Source organism: Lithobates pipiens, unplaced genomic scaffold, assembly GCF_037356315.1.
Source record: "Lithobates pipiens isolate NorthernLeopardFrog02 unplaced genomic scaffold, aLitPip1_a1.2 Scaffold_13, whole genome shotgun sequence".
NCBI classification, from domain to species: domain Eukaryota; kingdom Metazoa; phylum Chordata; class Amphibia; order Anura; family Ranidae; genus Lithobates; species Lithobates pipiens.
Window position 1 is genome coordinate 404,460,771 of NW_027507718.1, and position 14,799 is coordinate 404,475,569.

At 45.4% G+C, this 14,799-nt stretch overlaps 1 protein-coding gene across 2 annotated transcripts in view; it reads left to right on the plus strand.

The window, feature by feature from the left end:
• Nucleotides 1-3,008: 3,008 nt before the first annotated feature.
• AASDH (aminoadipate-semialdehyde dehydrogenase) overlaps nucleotides 3,009-14,799 on the plus strand; it is a 96,638-nt gene continuing 84,847 nt past the window's right edge. Inside the window, exons 1-3 of one of the 2 annotated variants that reach the window (XM_077477443.1) lie at nucleotides 3,009-3,474; nucleotides 5,579-5,735; nucleotides 12,827-13,081. In XM_077477443.1, coding sequence (XP_077333569.1) covers nucleotides 12,849-13,081 — 233 coding nt within the window. In that variant the 5' untranslated portion in view covers nucleotides 3,009-3,474; nucleotides 5,579-5,735; nucleotides 12,827-12,848. Of the gene's footprint in view, nucleotides 3,475-5,578; nucleotides 5,736-12,826; nucleotides 13,082-14,799 lie in introns of those variants that run through there. The other variant, XM_077477444.1, reaches the window with a different exon arrangement.

The following is a 14,799-nucleotide window of genomic DNA, read 5'->3' on the forward strand; positions in this document are numbered from 1 at the left end:
CCGGTGACGTACTTGAGTAGAAAACTAACCCCGGCCGAGAAAAATTATGCCATTGTGGAGCGAGAATGTTTGGCAGTGAAGTGGGCCCTAGAATCTTTAAAGTATTATTTGCTAGGCAGGAAATTCAAGTTGGTGACAGACCATGCCCCCCTAACATGGATGAAGTTAAACAAGGAGAGAAATGCAAGAGTGACTAGATGGTTTCTGTCCTTACAAAACTTTAATTTCCCTGTGGAACACAGGCCAGGGAAATTACAGGCAAATGCTGACGCATTGTCGAGGGTAAGTTGTCTGTGGGGACAAAAGGCTCAGCCCTCCGGTCTGAAAAAGAGGGGGGGGATATGTAGACATGTCACTGGAGAAGTGGTCGAGGGGGTGTACATCTCACCTAGGTTGCTACACAGTGTGAGATGGTAAGTCCAGGATGGATCAGTTTCTCAGCAGCAATATGCTGCTGAGTGGTTATTTAATCTTGCCGGGCCTGGGTTTATATGGAATGGCAGGTAGGCTTGGTAGAGGGACCTGTCATTCCACACACCCCCCCGATCCAGTTCTGGGATTTGGATCAGGTGAGCTTTGATCCTAATTAGCCTGGGAAGGTAAAGGCTCTGCGGGGCCTGCAGGTGGGCGCTCTCAGCCAGGGAAATGAACAGGCTGGGTGTTGGCGGAAGCTGCGAGCGCAGCCACTGCTGGAGCTAAAACCCACCCTGCGATATCCAGGCGAAAGACGCTGTGTTTATAAGTGTCAGATAGGTGAAAAGAACCTGTTAGTAAGCGCCCAGCCGGGCCAGGTTGTTTTCTTATTTTTTTTTTCTGTTGTACTTAAAAAGCACGGTGTTGCCGTATATTTTTGTTTGTTGGACTGTTTGTACCACGAATAAACGCCAAGGTCTGCTTTATAAATTCCAAGTCTGCTGTGAACTGTGTCCAAACTCACCCTACCCCGGGAAGATCCCTTACAATATATATATATATATATATATATATATATATTAGCAGAGACCCTAGAGAATAAAATGAAAGTTACTGCAATATTTTATGTCACACTGTACACACTGTATTTGCGCATTTGAATTAAAAAAATAAAATAAACAGTAAAGTTAGCCCAATTTTTTTGTATAATGTGAAAGATGATGTTACGCCGTGAGAATCCTGAACTTTATTCTAAGACAGACAGCTCATAAGGAAAAGACTACTGATATCTGGTCTGTTTACTTGTGATCAGCTGTGATTGGACAAAGGGGAATGGGGTTCTGGGTGCACGCCCATGGACACCCTCCCAGAGCTGGACAACCGTGCTGTAGCTGTTTTTTGGCTATAGCGTGGTATTGAAGTGGTTAATGGTGATCTGGTTCATGAAAAACTGTGATTTCTGTGATTGTGTTTGAGCCGTGGTCCCACGGAAAATTACAATACTGATTGTTGTTTAACCACTTCAATACCAGACACTTACGTCCCTTCCTGCCCAGGACAATTTTCAGCTTTCAGCGCTGTCCCACTTTGAATGACAATTGCGTGGTCATACAACACTGTACCCAAACAAAATATTTATAATTTTCTGCCCACAAATAGAGCTTTCATTTGGTGGTATTTGATCACCTCTGCGGTTTTTATTTTTTGCTAAACAAACTAAAAAATACCAACATTTTTGAAAAAAAAAAGTATTTTTTTTTAGTTTCTTTCATAAAATTTTAATTTCCCCTTCACTGATAAGCACTGATGAGGCGGCACTGATAGGCACTGAGGAGTTGGCACTGATAAAGTGGCACTGAGGATTTGGCACTGATAAAGTGGCACTGATGGGCACTGATGAGGAGGCACTGATATGTAGAATTGATGGGCACTGACATGCAGCACTGATGGACACCAATAGGTGGCACTGATGGGTAATGATAGGCGGCACTGATATGTACTGACAGGTGTTAATGCTGGGCAGTGATTGGCACTGTGGGGCGCAGTGATTGGCACTGTGGTGGGCACTGGCACGCTTTATTGTTAGGGAACTTCTGGGCACTGATTGGCAGGTGATTGTTACATTTGAGAGGGTCTGTACTGATAATCAATGTGCTGATTATCAGCACAGACCCCCCCCCCCCCCCGACAGGGAGGGCCGCCGATTGGCTCTCCCTGTCAGCACGAACCGAGGAATGCCGCTCACCGGCAATTCCTGGTTCACACGATGATCAGCTGTGATTGGTCACAGCTGATCATGTGGTAAGAAGCCTCCGACAGAGGCTTCTTATCACAATCAGAGATGCGGGGTGCCAGAATGACACGCCACACTCGCGATCGCCGCGATGCGCGCTCCCACGGGCGCGTGCTGGCATGTTATCCTGCTGGATGTCATATGACGCCCAGTCAGGATAACAGAACCACTTCTCGGACGTCATTCTGCATACGGCGGGTGGGAAGTGGTTAAAAATCTTCATTATGCTATTCAAAATAAACAATGCTAACATCTGAACCATTTCATTTAGTTGTGGCCCTCGACCAGTTACCAAATCACTTACGTGTCTGTGTTCTTCAAAGAGTTTAGCACCCCTAATTCATGAGGGACACCAATTAGCAAAAGTATTAAGACATACCCCCTGTCATGCCCCCCCCCCCCCCCCCCCCAAAAGAGAAATTTACAAAAAAAATGATTGGTTAGACCCACAAGTGCTTTTTTTTGCTTTTGAAATGTACAAATGCAGCAGAGTTTTGATGAAAGGTTTGGCACTGGGAAACACTATTTGATAGATAAGCAGTGCATTTTATATACAACTATATAGATCCGACAAAAATAAAGGACAGATGAGGATGTAAGCGGGACAGAGGGAGTTTGTTCCAAATCAGTGACAGTTGGGAGCTATGCTAATTTACAAAAATCAGTGGTCCTGGTCACTCTGGATTGGATCTCAGAATGAGGCTTGGTACTGTAGGGGAACGAGGAAGTGCAGCAATCATATAGCCTGGGGCAGGATTTCAGAGCGAGGCTTGGCTATAGAGACACAGGGAAGTGAAGAGGTTATGTGGAGATTGTATAACTCGTGTTGCTGAGTGAACTTGAGGACCAGAAAAGGTCTTGTGACTACTTTATTGTGTGCAGGAATTGAAGGTAGATTTCCCGCGCTGTATGCGTCGTGCTTTGGAAGTACATGTCACACGTTGCTGGTGAAGTGTCAGCTTAGGGTGGTGCAGTGCACAGTGACATAATCAATATGCGCGCACGGCGATTGGTAGCTACATTCAGTTACCATAGAAGCAAAGCAGCGTTCTACAGAGAGGGCTTGTTTCCGGTCCCCGTGCGTGTCAAAGGCAGGAAGTGAAGTGACTGCGCATGCGTACAATGCATGTGTGAGCTACTACGGCTAGGTATGGGAAGTATTGTGACTGATGGATAAAGCGAAGTGTACCTGCCAGGCCTGATAAGTGTTGCACTATAATGGAATGCTGCTTGGAAATATTACAATTGGGATGAATCTTGCAGAGAAGGTAATATAAAAAGGCTCTAGGAAACATCTAGGAGTGTCTGCTTGCAGTTTGTAAACTCTATCTGTTGTATTTAAAGGATAATTTCCTCTTTCTGCAAATTTTTTTTTATTTTTGCAGGGGAAAACAAGTGCATTTATCCTTTCGTGCACTGGAGCCTGCAGAACGTTGCACCTGTGATCAGTGGATGGTAGGCTCCTCAGACATGTCCTCCAGATTTCTGCCCATACCTCTGTATAGGCTTTCTGTTTGAAAGCTGGAGGACATGTCGGTGGACTTTGAGGAAGATTATCGGCACCCCTGCAGCCCATTGAAACTACAAGTCAATGAGCCGTGGGGGCAGATTCCTGTAAATGAATGATGCGGGTGGAGCCCCCACACAGACACGCTGTTTTTATATGTGGCAGTGGGTGTGGGGAGAAGAAACTCTCCTGCTGTCACAGGGAGGGGGAAATCGGGGGCGTCGGGGAACGTGCTGGAGTATGTTACCAATTATCGCTAGAGAGCAGCAGCTATAAATCCTCCCCCCGTGTCCACCTTGAATTTCTGGTGTTTTCACCTTTCAACCCTCAATACATGACATCCCAGCTCCACCTTTTCCCACCACTATCCCTTAAAATCTGGGCTCAGGCGTGTTCAGATCCTAGTCCCAACCCACCTGACCAATCCCACCAGGAAGCCGTCATTGCACACTGGCAATCATGAGCAGCCTAGTCAGGGCCTGTGTGTGTGGCTACGGTGTGCAGTAATGGCTTCCTGGTGGGTTGGCATTAGGGATGAGCTCAGGCGTGTTCGCATGGAACACGTGCAGAGCCTGCCAGGAAGTCGGCGCAGTGCTGCACTAATCACAGGCAGTGAGACATTGCCCTGATGCATGGCTGCAGAGATCGGGCAACGTCTCGTTGCCTGTGATTAGCGCAGCGCTGCGCCGACTTCCTGGTGGGCTCTGCACGTGTTCCATGCGAATATGCCTGAGCTCATCCCTAGTTAGCACTATGATCCAAACACACCTGAGCCCATCTCTACTAATAAGCGCATTGCAAGTGTGCAGCTTAACTTTGGAATCTTCTTTCTTGGCTGTTGTGCACAGTGTGTACGTAGGAGGCATCCACCCCGGCATCACAAAGATTCACTAGTGCAGTGATGGCAAAACCTTGGCACCCCAGATGTTTTGGAACTACATTTCCCATGATGCTCATGCACTCTGAAGTGTAGTTGAGCATCATGGGAAATGTAGTTTAAAAACATCTGGGGTGCCAAGGTTCTCCATCACTGCACTAGTGGCAGATGTCTGCTGTATACACACGGTGTACGGCACCTGGGAAAGAAGACCCAAAATTTAAACTGCACAATTCACTTATCAGTGATAGTGGTGAGAAAAGGTACACGTGAAGTGGCTGAAGCAGATCAGCATCACCAAGAAAAAAAAAGTTAAAAATAGTATTTTATGAGGAAAAAAGCATGCCAGTTATTTAGGATAAACCATTTTTAGCAAATCTCATCCAGTTTTTTTTCTCAGAGGAATTTAAGAGTATTTTATGGGGCAAAACATGCAAGTTGTGTGATGCACAAGGTTTAAAGGATACTTTTTGGATAAAGGTCACCTTTAGTAATGTTCCATATTAAACCCATATTTAGGGTGTAACATGTTACTAAATCACCTGCCACAACTCTGACCCGATCCCCCCCCCCCCCCCCATTATGAGAGCAGACTGGGGGTCTTCTCACCACACATGCTGTCACGAAAGAAAAACAGCACAGGTGTGGGAGGCTCCACCCACACAGACGTGTCATTCATTCAGAGTTTTCTGTGAATGAATTTAGCACAACACTACTATAAGCCATTGCGTCCGGCAGCTTCTAGTTCTCAACTAACTACAAGGGTGCTGGTAAGCACTCTGGTAATTTATTGATCTTCCTACAACTCAGTAACTGCCTGCCCATATCATAGGTACAGACAGACGGCTCTAATAACAGTCTGCAGAAGCCTGACAATGCACCCATGATCTGCTGATCGTGGGTGCAATGCTTTACAGCACTGCATACTATGTCTCATTACATACTATGTCTCTTCTACATTAAAGTATTTCTACCTCCTTGTTCTCAGTGTACAATTTCAGCATCTATCAAGATGAATGAATTCCTGCACATGCACAGAAATTACATCCTGACCCTGCCAATCAAAACAGCCAAAGTTTAGAACCTGGAAGAAGAGGCACTGAACACGTCAGTGGGTGGCAAAGGACTGCATTGCTGGAGTGGAGGTGGGTATAGTTCCACTTTAATATTACATAGAACAGGAATGTTGACTAGGATTTTTAAGCATGTAAAAAGGTAAGCAGCAGTTGTTAAAGGAGAAGTAGGGCCAAAGATCTTTTAGCCTTACTACTTCTGTGGATCACAGGAGTGCAGTTCCTTCTGCACTCTTGTGACCCAGATACGGCTTGACCGTAGTCTAAAATCTGTTGTCGGCTGATGTTACTCAGCTGGTCTAGGATCTGGAAAAATCCACCTAAATGCCTGAGCAGCAGCTGTCTCAGCCTCTCAGCTCGTATCTGAGAGCCAGAGCCAGCCACTCCCACCTCCTCCCCAACCTGGTGCTCCATTGAGCGCTGGAGGGGCAGAGCACAGATCACTGAAGACCAAAAACTGAGCGATCTCTGGTCCTTGATCACTCAGTTTTTGGTGTAGAGGCCATGGGGGACAGATGCAGCATGGGACCAATGCCTGCCTGAGATTTTCATATGTACCCTATTTACTACCTGGAAAGGATAAAGATTTTTGCATGAGGATCTATAGATGAGAAATCTCTTCTTGCTTTTTTATTTTAATCCCTTCACCTTTTAGGGTTGAAAATGTGTTTATTGTCAATTTCACATATATCACATTGAACAACATAAGAAGTTACAATTTACTGACATTCGCAAGTAATGAGTCAACCCAATGGCTATCACCCACAGCTTGACACCTACTGTCGGACAATACAGTGTTAGGGTTAACAACTGTCGCCTGTTACAAGGAGTGATTCTGGCTGGAGAGCCTTCTTGTTCATAATAAAAAAAATGAGTCATTAGAGTATAAAAAGGGATAACTGGGTTAGAGAAAAAAAAAAGGGGGAGAAGCAACCAATAGAAGGGCGTGAATTGAAATAGAGTGCAAGGCAAAGAAGAGAACACGAGGGAAAAGGAAGAGAGAGAAAGTCAGAGGAGCGCAAGGGCTGCTGGGGAGACATTCATAGAGAGAAGTAATTATTGGACAGAGGGTAGAGGACCAATGAGTAGATGCCTTAATCCACCCCATGGTTAGGCTACATGTTATGAAGACCTTGTCAGGGTCGACAGTATATTCGTGAGGGTATCTGAGGCAGAGAAGTGAAGCCTGATGGACCACAGCAGCTTGTACTTATCAAGGGTGTCGTTGTCGAGCCAACATCTCCTCCATTCTCATGGTGTCGTTCATAATTGAGACCCATCGTGACAAGGGAGGAGTGGTGGTTGTTTTCCAATATGATGGGAAGAGTTGTCTCGTGAGGGCATAAAAAAAAAAAACGAACGAAGGAGGTTCCGTTTCTGCAATGTTAGAGACCCAGGGAGTATCGAAAGGAGAGCAATCTTTGGGAAGGGCGATAGCGTTTCTTCATAAATTTATTATAACATTCAGAAGGGGCGGATCCTCTCACACTCACACCAGACATGTAGATAGGTCCCTGTAGAGGAATTACAATGCTAACAGGAGGCTGGAGTGAATGGAGAAATTTTGTGTAATGTAGAGGGATCTCTTTACCACCTGGACATAATCTTGTAATTCTTTTCCTGCGAATAGCAGAATATTGTTGACTTGTGGGTAAAGTGAAACAAGGTCTGCCAGTCCGGTCTGGAGATGTCCTCTCCCAGGTCTGCAGTGTATGGTGGCAAGTCATCATGTGTAAGAGAGCTTGTAGGAGGCCGTATAGAGTTCAGAGTAGGTATCTGGGTGTTCCAGAGAGGGAGCACAGCCTTTCAAATTCAGTATGGGGTGGTGTATTTGGGAGGAAGTATGTAGGTGTTTTGAGAACGTGGATAAGTGGCGGGTGGTGAGCCAGTCGTGGGTTCCCGCCAGTGCGGCTGGTGTCCCTTGTAGGGGATGTACAAAGGAATGCACTTGAGGCCATTCAGAGCGCTTGAAGGGCCCCAATAACATTGCTTCTGTGCCCGGGGGGGGGGGGGGGGGGGGAGCAGGGTTGTCAAACCGAGAGGTCAACGGGGAGAGGTTGGAGGACAGAGTGGAGCACAAACCCCTGTTATACCAGAGTCTAAGAGAGGCGAGTGTTAGCAGTGAGAGAGCAGATAGATGGGCAAGGTAATTTCTGTACCCCCATAGGATAGCCCGAAGGTCTACAGGGGCTAAATCCTGCTGTACCGAGACAGAAGCCTTCAGGAAGGGGCGGGGAATCCATTCCAAAATGCATACTATATGGGTGGCTTTATAATAAGTCTCAGTCAGGGAGACCCACCCCACCCTGTATCTTCAGGAGGGTGAGCAGTTTGTATTTCACACTAGGTAGTCCTTGGTTCCACATGAATCTGATAGCTAGGGAGCGTAAGGAGGTGAAGAAGGATTTGGGAACCATAATGGGCGATCGTTTGGAAGAGGTGCAAAAGTTTGGGCAGAGTGTCCATTTTAAGAGTATTTATCCGCCCCGAACCATAGTAGGGGGGGAACCTCCCCACTCTTCCAAATCTTTCTGTATGCGGTTGAGTAGGGGAACATAATTCAGAGAAACAGGTTGGAGAGAATAGTGACCCCTAGGTAGGAATTTCCACTAGTCTGCCATTGGAAAGAAAAGTTTGATCATAATGACACTGTGGAGGTGGGGAGGGAGATGTTGAGAGCTTCTGTTTTGGACATGTTGAGGAACCAAACCGATGGAATTCTAGAAAAATAAACGATAAAGAGGTATGGGGGTATTGTAGATAGACCAGGAGGTCATCAACATATGGGGATGGATAGCTTGTGGTGGGAGGAGGGTGTTTGGATACTTTGGATAGAGGCTTTCTGACAAATGGCACAGGCTAGTTGTTCTACGACGACAAACAAATGTGGGGGAGAGGTGGCAGCCCTGTCGCATGCCATTTGAAATGTCAAATGGCTCCAAAGGCGGTGCCATTCACTAATACTGAGCTGGAAGGTTGGGAATGCAGGGACATAACCTTAGCGAAATTTGCATTTGCCTATCTTCAGGTCCTTGATGGCATCCAAGAATTCGGACGCGACCAAGGGTTTCTCGAGCTCCAAAGATTCTAGTGTATCGATCGTGGGCAATGCCGTTTCCATAGTGTAGTCTCGCGTGTTGTTGCTAGAGGAGGTGGTCTGGGTGTTCGGGCTTTAAATGATAAGTTGTAGAGTTGGGAGTAGTATTTTCTAAAGGAAGATGAGATGCCTTTTCGTATTGAATGTCTTGATTTGGGTTGGGTGATAAAAGGGATAGAGTATTTCGAGATGGTCTAGGGTGGAGGGTCCACGCCAAGTGTTTACCGCATTTGTTAGCTAGGGAGAAGTGGAGATTGCACGCCGGTCTCGAGCGATCAGGGAGTGCGAATCCAATGCCGTGTACACACTAGCGGAATTTCCGACAGAAAATTCTGACGGACCTAGAAAGAGACCATTCAAAATTTTTCAGACGGAACCAATTCCTATTGGGAAAACTGCTCGTCTGTATGCTGTTCTGATGTACCAAAAACGACGCATGCTCTGAAGCAAGTATGAGACGGAAGCTATTGGCTACTGGCTATTGAACTTCCCTTTTATAACCCCGTCATACGTGTTGTACGTCACTGCGTTCTTGACGGTTGGGCTTTGGTGTGACCGTGTGTATGCAAGACAGCTTGAGCCAAATTCCGTTGGAGAAACCTTCGGAGTTTATTCAGATGGGAAAAAACGCTTTTGTGTACATTGCATAAGAGTTGAAGTAGATCTCGGCGGGCATTAGATAATTGAACGAAAATGGGTAGGGTCCAAGTCTCGCTTGTGGAGAGGTTTGAGGTCTGCAATAGTGGAAAGGAGGCGGGAGGCGACGGATATCATCAGCTCTGATTCTTTTGAGGAGGGAGCTGTGCTGTATAAGCACACCCTGCTCCACGCATTTTAGGGCTTCCCATTGATTTGGGGGGGGGGGTAGTGCCTGAGATAAGGTTCCAAATGGTTTTGGAGATGTCAGCTACACAGACTGAGTCTTGTAGCAAATTGTCACTGAACCTCCAGTGTGTGCCCCCATGGGTTGTTAGGGGGTGGCGGGGCATGCCAGGATCGAATAGACTGGGGCGTGGTCAGACCAGAGCAGGTGGCCGATAGATGCATGGAGAGTAGTATCTAGTAAAGATTGTGAGATCAAAAAGTAGTCCAGTCTGCTGTAGGAGTTGTGTACTGCGGAATAATGGCTGTAATCCCTCTCAGTGGGATGCTGGACATGCCAAACATCCACTAGATGGGAGGAGTGTAGTAGGGATTTGATGCATGTCAATGTAGAGAAAGGAACAGAGGACTTGCCCGAGGATGTGTCTGCAGGCAGGATTAGAGCGATGCTGAGATCTCCATCGATGATAAAGCAGGAGCCCCCAAAGGGTGATAGTCTTGTGAGAATGGAGGAGTGTAACTGAACCTGGTCCAAATTAGGAACGTATATGTTGGCCACTGTGAAGAGAAAATTGTTTAGTTTCAGTTGAAAAAGATGAAGCAGCCAGCCACGTCAATAAGGGAATCTAGGACCTCAGAGTTGAAAGATTTATGGAAAGCGATGGAGACCCCTTTGGATTTGGCATGGGGGTTAGTACTATGATACCATTGCTGATGATATCTGTTGCACAGGGTGGGTATGGAGCCCGTGTGATAATGCGTTTCCTGCAATAGTAGAATATTGGAGCGCATTTTGTGAAAAGGATCTGGATCCGCTTCTCCGGAACGTTAAACCCCCTGCAATTAAGAGATGCTAAAGTGATCGGGCAGTCAGCCGCCATAAGGTATTCAGATGAACGGGGGGGGTGGTGGGGTCAGTAAGCAAGTCAGGCGTCTCGTGGGTCAGCAGCTCATGGCAGGGAAAGTGGGGCCAAGGGAGGCACGGAAAGAGAGAGGGAAGGAGAGAAGAGAAAGCAAACAAAAAGGAGATGAGAGGAAAGTGACGTAAGTCGAGGGGACCTTTAAACATAAAAAAAAAAAAAAATTGTCTCTGTCAGTCACTGTCTCCAGATCCAAAAATTGTAGGTGAAAGCAATTGAGTGAATTCAGTTGTTAACAATGGGAAAGGTCAAATGTAGGTAAAAATCAACGGTAACAAAAAGGCCACTAGGTGGTTCCAAAGGATTACAAGTAAGGGATAAAAACAAAAAAAAAAAACTTGCATCATACATATACAGTAGTATACCATACAGTGCCCATGATGGCACTGAGGGGGAAAAAAAAACCCTTAAGGGGGGTGCGGGGAAAACTTGCAGGACAGAGCAGCCCCCTAGTCCCCGGCTCCATGGGTATCAAACAATATTCAAAACCAGTAATTCACCAAAACAATGCTGAAATGTTAATGCATGTTAAAGGTTATAAACAGGTTAGAGGAAACGCTGTACATTGGGAAGTATGTGAATGAACTGAGGGTAAGCGTAGTTAATGGTGGGAACCAGCAGCTTAACATAAACATGTTCATTGAGGTGTTAGACAGTAGACATAAGAAGGCACATATGATGGGCAGATTACCTAGAGCAACCTGGAAAGAGAGTGAGAATAACATGAATTTAACAGGAATAACAGTCCAGGTCATAGGACGAATGTACTTTGAGGAGAAAAAAAAAGAGAAAGTCAAAAACAATCAGCAAGAAGCAGAGTAGTAACATGCTGGGGATGCAGACTTCAGGGGGATTGAGCCTGTATATGCCCTGGATTGTCACAGGGGTAATCCCTGCAAAGGAAAAATAACCAGGATGATTTTCCAGGCAGGGTTCAACAGGTCTGGGGTTGCCTTTTGCGGCCTTGCTTCTGCCAATGTGGGGTAAAGGGTAAGCCAGGGTTAGTCTGTGTGAATGACCAATCCGGAAGAGAGACTTGTGGGAGCTCCAGCGTGCTGAGGAATGAAGGCAAGTCACCCATGGTGCGGAAGATGGCGGTTTTACCATCGTGGTGTACCCGGGGGTGGAATCGTCATTGATATTGGATCTGGTTGGATTGTAAGTGGTTTCAGTGCTTTTTTCATTGCTAGTGTCTGGGAGAAGCATCATAGGGATGTCGTTGAAGAGGATCATGTTCTGTGAGCTGGCAGCTCTCGTGATGTTCTCCTTGATGCTATAAAAGTGGACCCCGCACAGGGTGTATGCGGATGTTATTGCAACAATTGCGATTTTAATGTCGTCTTGTTCAGAAAGCTACTATAGCATGAAGGTGTGAGTGTTAAGGATTTTGTCATGAGCCTGCATAGTGTTGCTGTGGTGCTTTCTATGCCTTCAAAGTGTGCTCCTATGTCCTTTTTTTTTTTAATTCAGAGATTTCTTTCTTGTATGCTTTTTCAATCCTGTGGACGCAGTGCTCAAAGTCTGCTTTAGTGGGCAGGGATCTAATATAGTTGTGCAGGGGCCTTATCTGTGGCTCCATATCCCAGCCCTCACTTGAGCCCAGGGAGGCATTGGAGCAGCTTCTGGTAAGCCTGGATGGGAAATCGGGGTCCTCAGGGAGTGGAAGATGGCTGTGTGAGCTCACCTGTCTATGCAGGGCTGGGGACGACAGTGCCAGCGCTATGTTGAATTCCGAACGGCGTTGTGTGGAGCCCAAGATCTGGCAAAATAGTCCTCCAAATTGCCTCTTTGTCGGTTCCCACTGGTGCCCTTCGATGCCTTGAGCTTATCCATCCCTATGTGTGGTGTTTTCGGGAGTTTCCTGGAGAAATGTAGTCCATGGAGCCGAGGGACCTGGGAGCTATGAGAAAGCACATCTCACTGCTCCATGCAGCAAGCCATGCTCTCCACCTTCACCTTTTTAGAATGTAAACTGTTTTGTGAATTATTCCCACTCGTGACCTCAGTGTAGGCTGTAATGTCATAAATTTAGCCTTTGTATTGTCTTCTGTTTGCAGAAGGATTCCTCTATACTCATGTCATCCAATAAAACATTTTAAACAAGAAAAAGTAAAACTTATTGAACAATTTTAAAAAACACATTCATGTCTACGCCTCCGCCAATGACAGACTAATACACATATCCTCACTCCTCCAAAACTTCTTCTCAATTTAAGTCTGCGTTGCGTCTTATAACTTAATATTTGTCCTGAATCTGAACATACAGTGCAAGCGTCAGTTTTCCAGTATCAATAACAAATCCTGTATCTTTTCCTTTTCACTAGGTTCTTCACCTCTGACATTGAAATGGAAGGCACGCTGCATAAGATGGTGATAACGGCGGCGGCTGTTTATAAGCACAGGAAAGCAGTATGTTTCCAAACATACGATGGGCCTCCTACATTCTACACCTATGAGGAAATGATGCAGCTAGCTGAAGAGCTTACTTGTTTCCTTAAATCCCTGCTTAATGGTTTGCAAAAATGTGTGATTGGGCTCTTCTGTCAACCAGGTATACAGCTGCCATCATGGATTTTAGGGTGAGTTTGCCTCTGGCACTTCTGAGCTATAGTTGTTATTGGATAAGAGTTTAATGCCATTAAAGTTTTTAAATCTTTGCCCAGGTTTTGAAGCCTACTTCTAAAAAAAAATACCCTTGAAGTGCCCCCCCTGCACTGCAAGGTTCACATGCTCTTTAGCTGTATGCTGTAGAGAAAGAGGCTGTATTTGCTGCCTTACCCTCTTCACTTTGAGATGGTTTGGTACTTTCCTGTTTTCTGATGTTCTGGGCTGTGGGCGGTTCCTTTTGTGTCTTCATGTACAATATTGGACAATATCCAAGGATGTTTTCTTTTTGTGCCTGGAGTTGACCTTCAAGTTGAGGTGAAAATTCTTCAGTTAAAGCAAACATGCCATAAAAGATGCCCTACAGTGTCTAACTTACCTTAAAGTGATACTAAAGGTATACTTTTTTGCTTTAAAATAAAAACATGTTATACTTACCTGCAGTGCTGTACAATGATATAGCATGGAGCGGTTCCCTACCTCCTCTTTTGGAGTGCTCCACTGGCGCTGTCCGCTCCTCCTTCCTGCGTGTGCGCCCTCAGCAAGCCATGTGCTAAGGGGGCACCCATGTGGGCAAGTTCCCAATCTAGGCACTATGTGTCCATAGACATACACAACACATGTAACCCCCCTCCCTCCTCACAGGAGTTTGACTGAGAGCATCAGGAGCCAATCGCTTGGCTTACCTTTGAGACCAGGAAGTGGAGGAGCAGTGATGTAGACAGGACAGCTCTGGATTGGTAAGAGGAACCAGGTAAGTGTTTAGGGGTGTGGTGCTAGGATAGGTAGTGGTGCTAGGATAGGTAGTGGCCTTCTTCTTTCGTTTTTCCTTTTATTTTTTATTTTTTTTCCCTTAATGCCTAGAATGCATTAAGGTAAAAAAATAAATAAATAACATTTTGACTTTAGAACTACTTTAAATACCCACCACTTTAATACCTGCTGCCAAATGCAAAATGTCCCTGACAGTTGATTGAGATGTTAAAGTGATTGTAAACGATCACCTTGTAAAACAACCCATTCAGTTAAAATTTAAATGAAAGGCAAAATATTTGTGTCTAGATATAAAGAAAAACATTATAAATACTTTATTTTTTATTTTTATTCCCTCTGTTCTCAGCTGCATAAGAGCTAGAGGAGAAACAGCAGTACACTGATCTTCCCAGTAAATGGCTGTTCAAGGGGGAGGGTGTCGGAGTAGCCTGATCATTGGAGGAGAGGAGGTGTGTGTTCCCCTGCTTAGTGTGGTCAACTTTTATTGGGAAAGCAGAGGGACTGGCAGGAACCGGGGGTCTTGCACACAGGAATGCAATACAAAGTTTATGCACTGTGACTGGAGGGTGCCTAGCGTAGGTTGGGTGTGTGTTTTTAATTTTCACAAAGGCTCTTATTTAGGAATTCATGCAATGAGGATCTTGTGCAGTTGAATTGGGTAAACGCCACAAAATATATTGCCAATGAGAAGTGTAAAAAATTATAAAAGGACATCTTGGAAGTGCCATATTTTTGGAAAATGAAAGTGCATCTAAACAAAAGAAACAAAACAGTATATGTCACATCTTACCAGTCCTTAGATGTGGTGACTGCATTCGCTTTCACTTTTTAGGCAAAGGATATTTATAACATGTACAGAAAATATCTGTTGATTTTACCATAAATACAGTGTCCTTGTTGCTTCCTGTGATTTTAAAAG